Genomic DNA, 15,333 nt, shown 5'->3' with positions numbered 1-15,333 from the left:
GGGAAGGTTGCGTTTCTTTGCAGAAGTTAGGGTTGCTGACAAAGCGCTTCATGTCACAAACCACAGTATTGCCTCTGTGCCTGAAAAGCTGGAAGTGGAGAAGAATGATCTTCCTGTGTCTGCTTGACTTTAACCATCAGGGCAAGGCCTAAGTGCCAGTGAATGTTCAATCAAACCTCTCTACTCAAAGAATAGGGAAAAAAAATCAAATTAAAAGTCCAATAAACTTTGGATTGCATGCTGTGTGAGGAAATAGTATGGAAAACCCTGACTGTATTACAATGCCATCTTGTAAATTGATGGCACAGCCTCACTGAAATGCCAAGCTCGGACCACTTCACTTAAAAGTCATCAAACAGCAAATAGCATACGCGAGAGTTCCTAAGAATAAGCCTGTGGCTGCAGAGGCTTCAGAGGGCTGGCTGGGGCCACCGACACTGCCTTAGGAAGAAAACAGAGGTTTTCAGGAACTTCCTGAGACAGGGTTTGCACTTAATAGCCAGAATTTAATCATCAGTTCATGCCCAATCCTTCAGGTACATGATGGATGACTCAGAATTGAGAGAGATCTGTCATTTAATTTTTAATCAATTTAATCCATCTACAAAAAAAATTTGTATAGAGCTATTTTTAATGACAGGCAGTCTATGCAGCCTTTGAAATGTCTAACAACTATTTTTGTCAATTTAATCCAAAGGCAAGACCAAGTTTGCCTGAAAAAACCCCCATTCTTTATAACACTAAGTGACAACAGCTATGCTGGTACCTCCTGATCCTCTCCGGCAGGTATCCCATGCCACCCCCACCACTGCTTGGCATAGGAAGTATCTCATTATTTGCAGCAAAGGTGAATACAGCCACCAGTGCCTTTGCAGAGCCGAAGGATGCACTGAACGCTCCTGCTCATCAGGCGCCTTTACTGACAATCTGGTCACTGGTATCTCATAAATCCTCCCTGATGTACTTAGGGTCTTTAGCACTTCTGATTACAGATTTGTCAGGGTTTCTTTCAGCTTTATGCATTCTCTGCAATTCACCACTATTCATTTAAAGCGACCCATCTCCCTTTCTCTTTTTTGCCATGTTTTTGATATGTAATTTTATTGCTATTTACACTTAGCTCATGTGGGATGAGTTTGATAAAACTGTCTTTTGTGAGGAATTGTTCCTGTTTACAGAGGAGAGAAGGGGACAGGTATCTCATTGAGCTCCTGCAAAGGCCTCTCCATTATTGCCCTAAATTTTTTTTATATTTTCCTTTCCAGTCACTTTTATTCAGAATTATTCTCAGTTGCATAAAATAGATCCTTTTTATATTGCCAAATAGATAAAGAAAATTAAGTTTGGATAGCATGAGAAACCAGATAACAGCTCAGCAGGACTCAAAAAAGCAGCAGGTATCTAAGCAGACATTCGGACCTTCCCAGAGCAAGATAAAGAACTTATAAAATTGGAAACAGTCCTTGTGCTGTAGGGCATAAGGCAATGGCTAAGCGGTGAGCCTGAAAGGAAATATGATCTCCAGCGGGAGCACAGTGCAGCTGCCGGCAGCCAAGGTCCAGCAGGTTTCTGCATCTCCCTCAGGAGAATTCAGCATTGACTTTGGTCACAAGATGGTATCTCACGGTCATGGGGCATTGGCTCCTATTATCCCATTTCCTATTGGGATTTGGAAAATATTTCTACAGTTTCAGTGAAAATCTTACCGTACTTCAATATATTCTCTGGGAAAAAAAAAAAACAACAAAACACATTAGTTGAAGGTGTCATTTACTTTGTGTAGCAGCCACAGCAAGCTGGAGGAGATGCACACTGTGTAAACCTAGCACCAAGAACTGTTGCAAAAATCCCCTGGAAGATAAATGAAAAAGAGAAAGTACAATAACAGTTTATGACTGCCATAACAATTAACTTGCTCCTAGATGAGCATTCCAAATTTATTATCTCCAATATGCTATGAGTGTACCCCCACATAGATGTGTATCTTTAATATTAATGTACATGGATCACATGGGATCAGATACGGTCGAGAACTTTCTGACAAGCTGGGAACCTCAGTGTCCTTGATTTTGGGGAGGTCTCCTTCCACCACCTGTCAGGGCCAGCAATTCGAGGGCTTGACAAGTCCCAGTTGCCCAAGAGGCCCCAGTAGCTCCACACCAAGGCGGGTCTATCCTGGTTTACATGGATGGCCACACCAGTCCCTCTTGTCTCCAGAGCCGCAGGGGAGAGGGACTCTGTTGCCCTACCTCTGGATGTAACACACTCCACATTGACACATCTGTGGTTTTATGCCTGGAGCAGGAAGGAAAGAAAAGTGACATTCCTTGCCAGATTTCTAGAAAAAAAGCTAAATCAGACTCTGGAAGATTATGGACGCAAACATTCACTGTTATTGTACACATTAGGAATATCTTATGGTTACATGTGCAACACACCTTAACATCTACTGTTTGGGACCTTCCATTTTTGCTTGGTTTTATAAAGCACGGTTTTTAACCAGGAAAAAAAATAAATCTGTTCTATGGTTGTTCATGTTTGTAGCTTATTAAAGATGAATGCAGAATACATTTGTTCTTCACAGCAATAAATGGAGCCTTTTTTTACCAAGCGTATCCCAAACCCTGTACTCCTTGCCTCTTCCTATACCCATCCAGCCCAAAGCCAACAACAGTAATGCAAGCACAGGGTAAAATTCTCAAAAGATGTTTTATGCAGAGACACTCCCTTGCAAGGCTAAAAAGCTCAACCTTTTATTTTCACTATTTCAGGGCAGAATTATCCAACCTGCCTGGCTGTCCCCACACCCTCTGCCACTTAAGATGTCATCTTTGGTTTGCAAAAACAAAAAACAATTACAGGCAGTCCTCACCGTGAAATCAGTGCAAGTCACACCAGTGCCAGCAGAAGCAAAAGGAAACCAGTGTGTTTAATCGCAGAGGTACAGCACTGTGATAACGCTCAGCTTTCCAGCATAAATAGGCTGTTTGGGCAGTGAACGCTGCAAAGAGCCAAAAGCAAGAGACGTGGGGGATAACGGGTCTAGCCAAGGGAGCCAGCAGCCACTGTTCTGCTGAAGAGGCAGGAGGCATGACTGTTTAAGAGACCGCACTGACGGCACACAGGCTGGTGAGGAAGCGGTGTTGAGGCTCTAAAGATCTCACAGTCTACAGGGACAACTACACAGCTGCAGCCCAGTCAGGGGGGGCAACATTACCAACAGCTGAGAAGTCGTAACTGCAAACGTGAACCACCGCTGAAGCACGCTGCCAAGATAAGGCATGAGGTTTCCTTCTCAGATCTGCTGTTGCCATTCATGTGCATACATCTCTCTCCCTGATTTTGTTTCATGTTGCTATTTGGTCCTGCTGCGAAGCTGTGGTGTTGGTGAATAAATCTCAGGAGGCATCAGATCTTGCTCGACTAGAGGCTGTGCAATGCCCTGCACTTGAACCCTAGGTGAGCAACACACCTGTAAAAAATGGTTATCAACAATTTAACCACTGAGCCACTTACAAATCACGCTTTCTGAGAAATCACTGGAGATCAGAGGGGATCAGTAGGGGCTTGGAGGTATCACAGGCCAGTGGACTTGCCTGCTGCACCTGGTCAAAAGTTGGGGGAAAAAATGCAGCCCTGCAAGGCAATAGAGGGAGCACAGCTGCCAGCAGCAGCCATTTCAGCAGGGATCAGCGGGCCGCTTGCCCCAGTGGATCACTGTTTGGAAGAACAGTTGTGTGCTGAGTTTCATGCCGCCATGCCCTGAGGGTCTACTTCTGCTTCGGGGTCCCAACCTAAGGCTGGCATGTAGCACATCCTGAAAATTACATCTCTAAGAGATACTCCAAATCACTGACAACTTGTCATGGTTTAACCCCAGCCAGCAACTAAGCACCATGCAGCCGCTCACTCACTCCCCCCCATCCAGTGGGATGGGGGAGAAAATCGGAAAAAAAAAAAAAAAGTAAAAGTTGTGGGTTAAGAACAATTTAATAGAACAGAAAAGAAGAAACTAATAATGGTAATAGTAACAGTAATAGAATTACAACAGTAATAATAAAAGGATTGGAATAAACAACTGATGCACAATGCAATTGCTCACCACCCGCCAATCGATGCCCAGTTAGTCCCCGAGCAGCGATCTCCCTGCCCCCACTCCCCCCAGTTTATATACTGGGCATGACATCACATGGTATGGAATACCCTGTTGGCCAGTTTGGACCAGCTGCCCTGGCTGCGTCCTTTCCCAACTTCTTGTGCCCTCCCAGCTTTCTCACTGGCTGGGCATCAGAAGCTGAAAAATCCTTGACTTCAGACTAAACACTACTTAGCAACAACTGAAAACATCAGTGTGTTATCCACATTCTTCTCATACCAAACTCAAAAACACAGCACTGTACCAGCTACTGGGAAGACAATTAACTCTATCCCATCTGAAACCAGGACACCACTTGAAAAACCTTGGCAAGAAGTCTTTAGCTAACGGAAGCTCAAAGCAACTTCTATTTCAAAAGTGCAGTGTTTCTGCTGGTTGAAGCATGAGGCTTTACACAACTGCTAGGAGAGAGGAATCGGCAGACTCGGAGCCAGACTGTGTCTGTCTGTCCAGTGCAGAGGCCATTGGAAACACAGCATTCACAGGCACAGCTGAGATGGCAAATGTCTCCTGAGCCCTCTCATCTAGGACAATACATGCAGAGCAATAAACATTACCAGAAGCATTATCAGCAATTTTTATAAAGCAATAAATTTTAACAAAAACACTATTTTTCAGAGTTTCTCTTTTTCTGTGTGGAAGTTCCGTCCAGATGGGTAGTCTAGGACTACCAGCATTTGCAGTTCCTGAGATACAGCCACCACAGAGCTACTGAAGAGCACCCCGAACTGTTGCCAATCCAGCACTGGACATGCCAACAGCACTTCCTTGGCACTTACGGTAAGGCTGATGCTCTGAAGAAGCTACAAGCACACATACACGTGCACTGTACAGCCAGTACTACACATTGCAAGTCTGACATGGCCCGGCAGGAGTACCCAGCTCCCTGGAAAATCCCGGCTAGCAACATGGCAGCACAGACCATGGCCCATCCTGCACATACGCCTGCACCTTTCCATACTTATACCATCTCCTTCAGCACCAAAGTCTTTCTTTACCTCCTCTCTGGAAATTTATTCCCTGGTGTGTAGGTAACGCTGGGGCCAACATCCCCTGCCCAGCAGTCACCCAGGTGACTCTGACAGGTTCTACTCTGCAGTCCATGTATCACTTGATTTCTCTAAAACAGAAATAAATGCAAAGTTTTTTTTACCAACAAATCTCCTGTTAGTTATGAGCCCTTGGTTTTGTGCACCATTTGCCAGCTTGTACATCAGCAAAAAGGCTCTCAACTTCACACAAACAGGTGTCACTGAATCCCTTCACCCAGATTTTTAAGATAAGAGACAGGGACTGCATCCCTGGAAAATGTAAAAAACCTACCATCGAAGTACAAAGCCGGGAGCTGCTGCTCAATGAGCACACATCAATTTCCTGCGCAAAGCCCAGGCTCTCCAGAGCATAACATGAAGCTGCTCCAGGCAATGGTCACGGCAATGCTGCACAGAGGCAGTTGCTTCTTGGAGTCATACCTCTGTTTTGTAGAAGAGTTGCATTATCAGTGAGGTGGGGAGTGCAGGAATAAGAATATGAAACATGACGCAGTTTTTAATTAAGCAAGTGTTATCCATTCAGCATGCTGAGGTACCATTTCCATATTAAAACCAATGCATTACAGTTCAATATTAACGTAAAATGAGGGGAGTAATGAAGGATGGACAGGCAACCCTTAACCTGGAATTTCTTAATTTGGCCACAGCCCTAACCTGGCTTTACCGTTTTCCTTTCCCATGAAGGCACAGGCTCAACCTCTCCGTGTACACTTAGCAGAGAGCTGTCTCAGCGCCTGCAGGACCGGCTACCCCAAGCCCGCAGAGCTCTGTGGGTAAGAACCTTTATACAACATTCAAGTAATGAACTACTTCTTGAACTCAGTATAAAGATCTTTAGATCAGATGGATATATCACCTTGAAGGACACGAAATATCAGACTTAGCAAATGTAGATTCCCAAACATAGGAATAAATTTTCTTGGCTAATATGTTTACTGCAAAATTTACTGTATTTCTTATTGAAAGTTAGCAAGAGAAACACTAAGCAGAAAATGTGATGAAATTATTAAAAAGGACACTGTTTTCATTTCTCTTACATTATTAGAAAACCAGCAGAGGGACTGGCTTTAATTTCCTTTTACTAGGAGAGTCTACTATTCATTGCTGGTTTAGAAACAACTATATTTTTTCTGCATAACTGGAAATTTAAAATATCAATGTCACCGCTCATACACTCTTTTTTTTTTTCAGTATTGCAGAATTCTCTGTATTTAAAATGCCATTCACATTTGATAGTCTCTAGAACTCCATTTTATATACTTCCAAATAAGTACCTTGCATAGGAAATGTGTGTGTGTATATATATAAGGCATATAGTTCCTTAGGTTCTACCTGGCTGGAAAACTGTTCATGAAAATCATTATTCCACAAGAAACCAAATGGTATCAGTTATTCTTTACAGTAAATTCATTTATCTAAATAATTTTAGCAGTACTTTGACTTCCACTCTATCACAGCTTCACAAAAATAACAGCACTGGAGAAATTGTAAACTTAAATGTAAATTTAAATATTCTGCAATGTTTAAATGAAGTACAAAATATTCAAACAACTTTTAACCCAGAGAATGGCACTACTTTTGGGCAAAGTCATGTTTAAAAGAAGGATTTATACTATTTTTTTACTTCAGAGTTGATGATCTCTACTACATGTGAATGATTTGCAAGAAAATGCTACTGTTGAATCTCCTGCATTTCCCAGAACATAGACTTGGAAAAATTTTCAGAGTTAAATGAAAGATCTCATTCAATAATGGAGATTCTGTGGAAATCAGTGGTGAAACTTCAGTTGGCTTTAGGATTTCAGGATCAGGCCCTAGCTGTTTCAGCTTTATAACATTTACGTCACTAAAAGCATATGCTACTGTATTTTTTCAATAAGTAGTATAAATCTGAGAGCATATTAGGTATTCTTTGCTTTCAATTATATCACAACTTCTTTGTAAAACATTCAAGTAACAACACTCCCTATAAAAGCGTTGAGTGTTAAAACCAAAAAACCCAACAAAACAAATGAAAAGATGAAGGTTTACAGCCATAGTGAAGCCATTTAATAAGATGGATTAACCCAATTTTTTTTTTTTGAGCCCTTCAAACAATGAACAGTCTTCTAAGATATAATTGCTACTGGATGACATAACTACAAAAAAGGATAACATACTTTGGACTGTCTGACAGGTTTGGAAGATTATCTTTTCTAATGTAAACCTCGAGTCAAATCTCAGCAACAGTAAATCTAATAAACTTTGCTAAGACCTTTAACTCTTCCTTGTGCTTTTGCTTGACTTTAAAATATATATATATATTTAAAGTTTCCATGTATTTCTTCAAAACATATTTTTAATTTTACAGTCCCTGGGTAACTTCCAGGGATTTATTTGTTATTAATTAGTATAACGCATGCTAACCAACATCCCCACATCAAATTATTAAAGCGTAACATGCAATTTCAAGTCACCATAAGTAGCACAGACATACCAGCAAGCAGGGTAAATAACCTGCTCTTGAAACAGGCTGAAACAATACATAGGTTTTAACATCTCTATTAATTGCAACTGCCCTGAATTCTCTCAGTAATTCACATATAGGGCTGAGAGTATTTTTACCACAATCCATGCTGAAGTGGTCAACTTCTCTGCAAAACCTGCCTCGTTAAGAGTTAGTTAACATTAACATCAAATGTGCCCATTTACAGTTAAAACCGATTATACTATCCGAGACTATTATAAAAACATCATCTATAAAGCTTTTTGCACATACAAAATGCACAAAGACAGTGGCAGGGCAGATTTTTATGTCTATGTAGTAATGGATTTCTAACACCCCAGGAAAAGAAACGTATGTGTTTTAATAACCCTTACCTTGCCCTCTGCACCTCCAGCTGGCTTGTCCACCTCCTCCTCCTGTGTTTTCTGCTTTCCACAAGAAGAACTAAGCAAAAGATTAATAAAAGGAGTTTTGCAAAATAAGGCATCTTGCTGGAAATAGGAGTCGGGCACTCTGCACTCCAGTAACCTCCTGTAGTACAAGTCCCCCCGTGTTTAAGCATTGAATCAACTCTAATTCGCGTGTTCGTCGGCGATCGGTGGTAGAAACACTGCTTTCCCAACGTGATGTTTTTGACAGGCATTCAGGGGCTTCTCACTCAAAGCTATTGCCTCATCACTGCTTAATGATTGGCCATTACTCATGAAGTTTGCCTCACCAAACATTTCCACTGGGTCCTAAAGGATATTTACTAAAGCCATTATATAAAACCCCACAATTCTGCATGCCAGCTTTTTGCTCAATCCCCTAATCTCAGGGCAGTGCTACCCTTCTGCCAGACTGTGTAAAACCAGGCTGTTCCTCTTCATTAGGCTTTCCAGATTTCCTGTTCCTTTGCGTGGCATCTTTTTCAACTGGAAAGAGCCTGTGCCATGTTTCAGATGTGTATCATTGTAAAATGTACATATCTTGACGGTTCTGTAGCAGTTAAGATTTTATTTTCCAGTTTAGTCTGGCTCTTTATGCTGTTGAAGATAAAAGATGAGCTATTTCCTCTGAAAATGATTTTATTTACTGTTAACTTTTAAAGGAAAACTAAAACACAGTAACCCCCACAGTATCTATACATGCCATAGACTCTTTACGTAAATCAAGTCACCATCAATATTTATTTTTTCAAATAGGTATTTGCACAATCAGGCATTTTAACTTTTATTTTAAAAGTCTGAAATAAAAAAGAAAAGCTACAAAGCAGCTATTTCGTTAATCACAAGGAAGAGGCTGTTTTCAGAAACCACTCAAAGCTTATTTTCTAATAACCCATTCAAAGGGCAATACAGAATGCCTCTTTGCAGAAGACTTAGCTGCTTTACTAACAGCCAGTGTGTGGTACAGGTATGAGAGCAAAAGTTTGCCTGGCACAGCATTGAGGCTCTGGGAAAAGAAAACCACATTCAGAGCAAACTTCGAGGACCAGGTGGGTCAAAACCCAGCAAAACTGTCTTTTGGGTCAGACCTCCTTCAGAACTCTCTTCTGTGAGCCCAGGTTTGCAATGCTTAAATAGAACAGGTATTCAAGCAACATACCAACTAGGAAACACAGGTACTTTTATTTTTTAGGCTACAGGATCTGGAGAGGTTTTTGGGGGTTTTGGTGTGGGGTTTTTTTGGTTTTAATTTCTGATGAAATAAATATACAAATTAGGTAAAACCACATCAATTAATATATTGACATCAAATTGTTCTGTAGCAGAATGTGTGAGTAACGGCTGAACTGACTGAACAAACTACATACTTTTGTGTGAACTTCTTAAGAAAACTATTTTTTGATCTTTGTTCCATTGTACCTGCAAACAAGATTATCAACAATCCACAAGAAGTGCTAAAAAGGAACTCAGGTTTTGCTTTTTTTAATTTCCACATCCCCCTTAAACACACAATGGGCCTTCCTTATTTTAGAAGTTGTTACAGCTACTGTAATGTTTCACAACACTAATACATAATATATTTAACAAAATTTAGGAAAGCTGTAGGTAGCTTGATAAATACTTGCTGAGAAACAGGATGAGAATCTCACTTAAGTCAGTGCTATCGTGTTTGACAGCAACGAAACAAATTAGCTAAATTTCATTGTCTTTGAAATAAACATGCTAGAATACATTTAAATGTGAACAGTAATACAAGAGGAAAATTATCCCACTGATTGCTTTCTTCTACTTCACCGCAATACTTAAACACTGACAGACAAAACCTCTCAAAAACCTAACAATTGTAGGTCTATTGCTTGTATATGTGATTTCACAGCATTCATGAATATTACGAGTTACTTTTTTAATAAACTAATAATACAAAAAGCCTCTGGGTCCAATATTGATTTTTTTGTTAAAAAAAAAACCAAAACACTGAAACAAAAAAAAAAAAACAAACAAAAAACCCCACAAACCAAAAACAAAAGGCCATGTAATACTTGAAATATAACTGAAGGCTGGCTTGAAACTGTTTATTACTGCCAGGGTTTTAATAAATATTTCTCTTAAGCATGTTCATATATATGAGAGTTTAAGTATAATAAGGTTTAAATTTTCTTTAGTAAATAAAACCACATATGAAACATTCAGTTCAACACATGTATATTTCTGGTATAATTAAAAGACAATAGCTCTGGGTAAATAATTATATTATATATTTATAACTATTGCAAGAATAGACATGTTTTATATAATCTTCAATTTAAAAAACCAAGATATACAATTGCGAGTATTAGAAGAGGACATTCAAATCTTGCAAAAGATTATCCAATCTTTCTTCCAAAAAATAAAATCAAAATAATGCAAGTAGTTTTCTGGCCCCTGCTTTCCTCCCCTACTCCTTTCCCCCTTTCACACACACAAAGCAGCATCACAAATAATTTGTACATGTTCCCCTTCTAGAAATGCATCATGGTAAATAAAAGTGGTTACAAAACCTTATCCCCTCTAAATTAAGAGTTCACTGGACACAAACACATAGTAGTGTTTCATTTTATAATTCCTTCTCCAATGTCAAATCTTGTACTAACTTAGATGGGGTGATTGAATGCATTTACACTCCATAAAAAAGTGAATCAACCACTTTTTAAAAATTGTCTTTTTTCTAGTTGATAAATTACTCAAATTGACTCCCCTCCTACATGCCTTAATGTTACTATTTCACTGCACTGTTTCTCCAAGTATCTAGTGGGCACTCAATTAACACTTGTTGGTAGTTAAACTTCCAACTTGGCTTTTCTTACAAGTAATGTATCTGTAGGTACATTAACATTCATAAGAATTTAAGCGTAAATACAAAAAGTAATCTTTGTAAACAGTTCTTATGTCATACCCAATACAGAATGTTCAATGAAGCATTCAAGTCACTGCTCTTACGATAAACAACCCTATAACTCAAATATATACTCGTTAGCCAAGCATATTCTACGAAATATAAGAGCTGCCAATGCAAAAGTCAGAAGGACAATCAGAACGGTTGATCCAGTGTGGTTCATGTTGACTCTTTGTTGCTGTACCCGATTAAAGTCAGTCGAAGACGGAGCCCGTCTCTGACTCTGCTGCTGGGCACGGCGCTGCCGAGGACTCATAGACGTGTTAGTGGACACAGGTGGAGTGTGCTCTTGACTGGCCGCTGCGCTGCTGTTCTGAGTTTCAGACTGAAAAGGAAACACGGAGAGTTGTGAGGCAAGATGGTGCGTAAGATTAGCAAGGAATAAAATCATTAGGACTAAAATGGGCTCTTCGGATAATTGTTAATACTTGAAAGCCTGTTAATACATGTCACTGGTAATTATGAGATTGTTATAGCCATCATTTTTGTCCATACACTACCTTGAGAAGAAGTCTATTTCAAGCTGCAAATTAGCAGTTCTAAGGACAAGGAAAGTCTGAAGAAAGTCTGTCAAACAGTATTTGAATTCTAGATTGGTTCCAAATCCAGAGATTTCGAAAATCTTTGTCTAGGATTTGCATAACTCTTTGCAGTTCAAGAAATCTTTAATAATCCTCCAGATAGTTAAGTCTCTGAGGATTTGTAATGTCACCTATACTGAAGGGGAAACAAGTTCGGGAGGGCAAGAAAGGAAGAAGTCCAGAGAACTATAATTAAGCAATGCTGCACTGCTTTCTGTGGACAGCTGGGTCCAAAAGTCTGTTCTCATCACCACCACCACCACTGGAAAAAACAAAACAAAAATCCTGGATACAGAACACCTAAGTGATTCCAGCACGAATTATTGAGCACTGTATTTATGCATGCACATACCTATTGCCCTCTACTGGTCAAACGTTGGTCTACCATTATATGTAGTAAAAAAAAAAAACACTGGCAACTGATGTTCAGCTCAGGAGAGTATTATTCTAAAGAAAATAATTTTTCAGTCTGTAAGATTGAAACTGTGAGTTCTGATATTCCACCGGCCTAACCCTGCTTGCAATACTAAATCCAACATTTTAATATTAAAAATAGTGACTCAGCACAGTTGTTGGAAATTAAAACTGAACCTTGTCAAAATGTTTGTGTTTAAAAAAAACAGTAGCTCTGACAAAAAGTTATTTTTTTTGAAGCCTTCTCTTCACTTCTCAGAACAGTTTGCAGGTATCAGGTATCCCCACTTAAAGCAACCTGCAGCTATTTTCCAGAGTTACCTTTCTCCCTGCTCCCTTCTTTGAAAAGATTGATTATCATTACAGCAGGTAAAACTAGAATTCTGGACATTTTATATTTGCTTCTAAGCAAAGGCCTTTTAATGGACACAATATCCATAACCCTAAGCACTGTTTCAGCCAGCTGCTACATCCATAAAAGATATCCTTTCCACATGGCCAGAAAGGGAATGTCCTCAACTGTGTATCCCATTTGATAATCCACAAAGCAGTCAGTAGCCCTTGGTCCTCTGACTCTTTGGCCACATATTCTGCATGTGGGAGAAGAACTCCAAATTTTCACCTAATCAGTGATTTGACTAGCCCGGGGAAGAGACCTTCCTTTCCTATCTCTTCATCATTAGTATTTCCTACTGTTTATTTTCAGCAAGGAAGACTGATGTAATTACTTGCCACATTTGACAACTTGCCTGTTTACACAGGTTTCTTGCCTAAGCAAGCAAGTGGCTTGGGTAGCTTCAAAGAAAAATGTTTTTAAAAGATTTATTTTATCAGCAGAGACAGCCAAGAACACCACGAGCAGCTTGCCATGATTTCCACTACACTGCAGAGGAAACTCATTCTGCTCCATACTGAACCCATTTGAAAGCTCCTCATGCCAAGGAAAATAAAGACTCAGGGAAGCTGAGCTTTCGAAAAATGAAATTCCTAGATTCACCTACACTCCCATCTTTCAGAAGGGGAGAGGTAAAGAATTGAATTCAGGAAGCAAGAACTGCAAATTCAGCAGGCAAAGGGTTATTCTTCTTAAAGTAGCTTTTAAAAAAGGAATAATTAAAAAAAGAAGTCTAGAAATATTACTGATCCTTCATACTTACTAACAAAAGTAACTAGCACTTGCTCTCACACACCTGGGTTTCTTCCCAACACAGCAAATTTTTTATTTAAAAATAAAACAAAAAGGCCCTGTTCTGAATGAGACAAGGTGCCATACACTGACATGAACAGAGCTGTGATTCAAGAGAAACCTCACTGACAATTGCAAGGCTTTAAATTATTTTTTTGGAGGAAATTATATAGATGCATCAGGACAGCAGAAAACTGACTGCTTCACCCAAAGCCAAGCTAACACACTGCCTTGGGATTTCCAACGTAATCAATGACCAAGTATCAGCAGACATGGAGAAGCAAGTTAGATAAAAAAGGAGTGATCACTACTCAATACAAATTTGGCACCAGATGCTACTATATCTTAAATAATATATACATCTAGATAACAATTAAGTCTTCAAACAAAAAAATCTTTAAGAATCCCACAAATGGCAGATGGGCTTTATTATAAATTCAAAAAATCACAATCATCTTGTCTTCATTTATGGCAAGTTTTTAAATTCTCCTTAAGCAAAAATGTCAAGATTTTTAGACTAACGCAACACCTCACAAGACACAGTGTCCATTCAATTTTAAGTCATTTTCTGCCAAACCATACTGGAAATGCTGGGGATGAGGGCTTAATAAACTAAAAGTAAAAATGTTTAATAAGAGCTGTGTTGTAGCCACCTTTAGCATTTGATCTTTACAGTCACTGAATATGCACTTTATGTGTCATATTAGTTCTGAAGCTTCTGAAATTGTTAGAACTAGTAGAAAACTTTGCTCCAAGGACATCTGAGTTCAATGAGTAAACTAGTTCACTAAAATGTACATATATTAGAATTAACAAAAAGTTCTATCATATTACAAAATGCAAGTAAGGAAATTTATACTATGTTCAGTCTACTGCAGAATGGTAGCATTCACTGCATCATTTATGTCTCCAGGCCATTATTTAAAAAATTTTTATCAGAATACTGGAAGTATTAAATAATCTTAGAAGGGATGTTTTAAAAATATAGCAAACTCTAGGAACTCAGAACCATATAAATCCTCTGGGTTACTGAAGCCTCCTTCAGTTATACTCATGATGTCAGAGAGATACAGAAATAAGAAGGTTTAAGTATAGGTGAAATACTTGGTTTGTGTATATAACTTCCAACTGAAGAACAGCTGAAGTTTGACACAGCATGGCTTAAAGGCTAATAAGAAAAATGTCTATTTTTTAATGAATCAAAGTTGGGCCAAGTACTCCTGATTGCCAAGACACTTAAAATTGTTGCTGTAGTATTACAAAACTTAAGACACCACTTAATAGTGATAAAAGGAAACACTTTTTAACAATGTATTAACAATATATGATTAAAAATAAGGGCTTCTATAAATCTCATGTATCAGAACATAGCCTCATTTCCTCACAGAAATCCCCCTCATCAATTCAAGATTAGTTGACTTCAGTTATACTGTTTATTTCATTACTCCTCATTATAACACTTCATCTGGCCAGTATATTAGTGCAGGACACTACTATAGTATATTGTTTAATAACAGGTGTACTGAGGTTTAATGTATTCCCAGGTTATCAGAAAAAAAGTCTAACCACAGTTTTTAGCTTGTCATGTTGATACTTAATAATAATCACAATTTTATTCAACGACTATAAGCACCAAAGTGGGACATCATTCCACATCAATACCCTAAATGTAGGTTGCTACAGGCATGGTAGGAGTTCAGACTCCCATGACGGTCCATGTGGATTTAGTCAGTGTGATCAGGGGGACAGACAGAGCAATGCAGCCTGCCAGCCTCTGCTTCTCAGTGAGCTCCAGTGCTCTCCAGCCTCCACTAACCAGTACCACGGACTGTGATCAGAATTTTGTACCAATGTTTAGGTGACCACTGGCATAGTAGGTGACTTAATCTGGACCTGAGTCCAACCTGACTGTCTACAACATATTCATTCTAAAACACTCTTCTGCTCAGATGTGGAAGAATCTCATTTTCTTAATGCTAAGGGCGATTACTTTTATCAAGCCAACTTTCAGCAGTACCTTGCTTGCAATATGAACACTCAAACAGGAGTAATGTACCACTACTTTGCCCTGAGTAGACATCAACAGCTACTACAAACTG

At 39.2% G+C, this 15,333-nt stretch overlaps 2 protein-coding genes across 7 annotated transcripts in view; both read right to left on the bottom strand.

Annotated features, from left to right (window-relative positions):
* Window positions 1-8,255, bottom strand: part of GABRR2 (gamma-aminobutyric acid (GABA) A receptor, rho 2) — a 40,450-nt gene extending 32,195 nt beyond the window's left edge. The window contains exon 1 of the mRNA XM_010565696.1: window positions 8,068-8,255. Coding sequence (XP_010563998.1) covers window positions 8,068-8,255 — 188 coding nt within the window. The remainder of the gene's footprint in view (window positions 1-8,067) is intronic.
* A 791-nt stretch (window positions 8,256-9,046) lies between these two features.
* UBE2J1 (ubiquitin-conjugating enzyme E2, J1) overlaps window positions 9,047-15,333 on the bottom strand; it is a 57,927-nt gene continuing 51,640 nt past the window's right edge. For all 6 annotated transcript variants that reach the window (XM_010565690.1, XM_010565688.1, XM_010565694.1 and 3 more), the window contains one exon: window positions 9,047-11,378. In XM_010565690.1, coding sequence (XP_010563992.1) covers window positions 11,109-11,378 — 270 coding nt within the window. In that variant the 3' untranslated portion in view covers window positions 9,047-11,108. The remainder of the gene's footprint in view (window positions 11,379-15,333) is intronic.

This window comes from Haliaeetus leucocephalus, unplaced genomic scaffold, assembly GCF_000737465.1.
Source record: "Haliaeetus leucocephalus isolate CR32 unplaced genomic scaffold, Haliaeetus_leucocephalus-4.0 Scaffold195, whole genome shotgun sequence".
Taxonomy (NCBI): Eukaryota; Metazoa; Chordata; class Aves; order Accipitriformes; family Accipitridae; genus Haliaeetus; species Haliaeetus leucocephalus.
The sequence above is the reverse complement of the archived record's forward strand: the minus strand, read 5'-3'. Positions and strand labels throughout refer to the sequence as shown.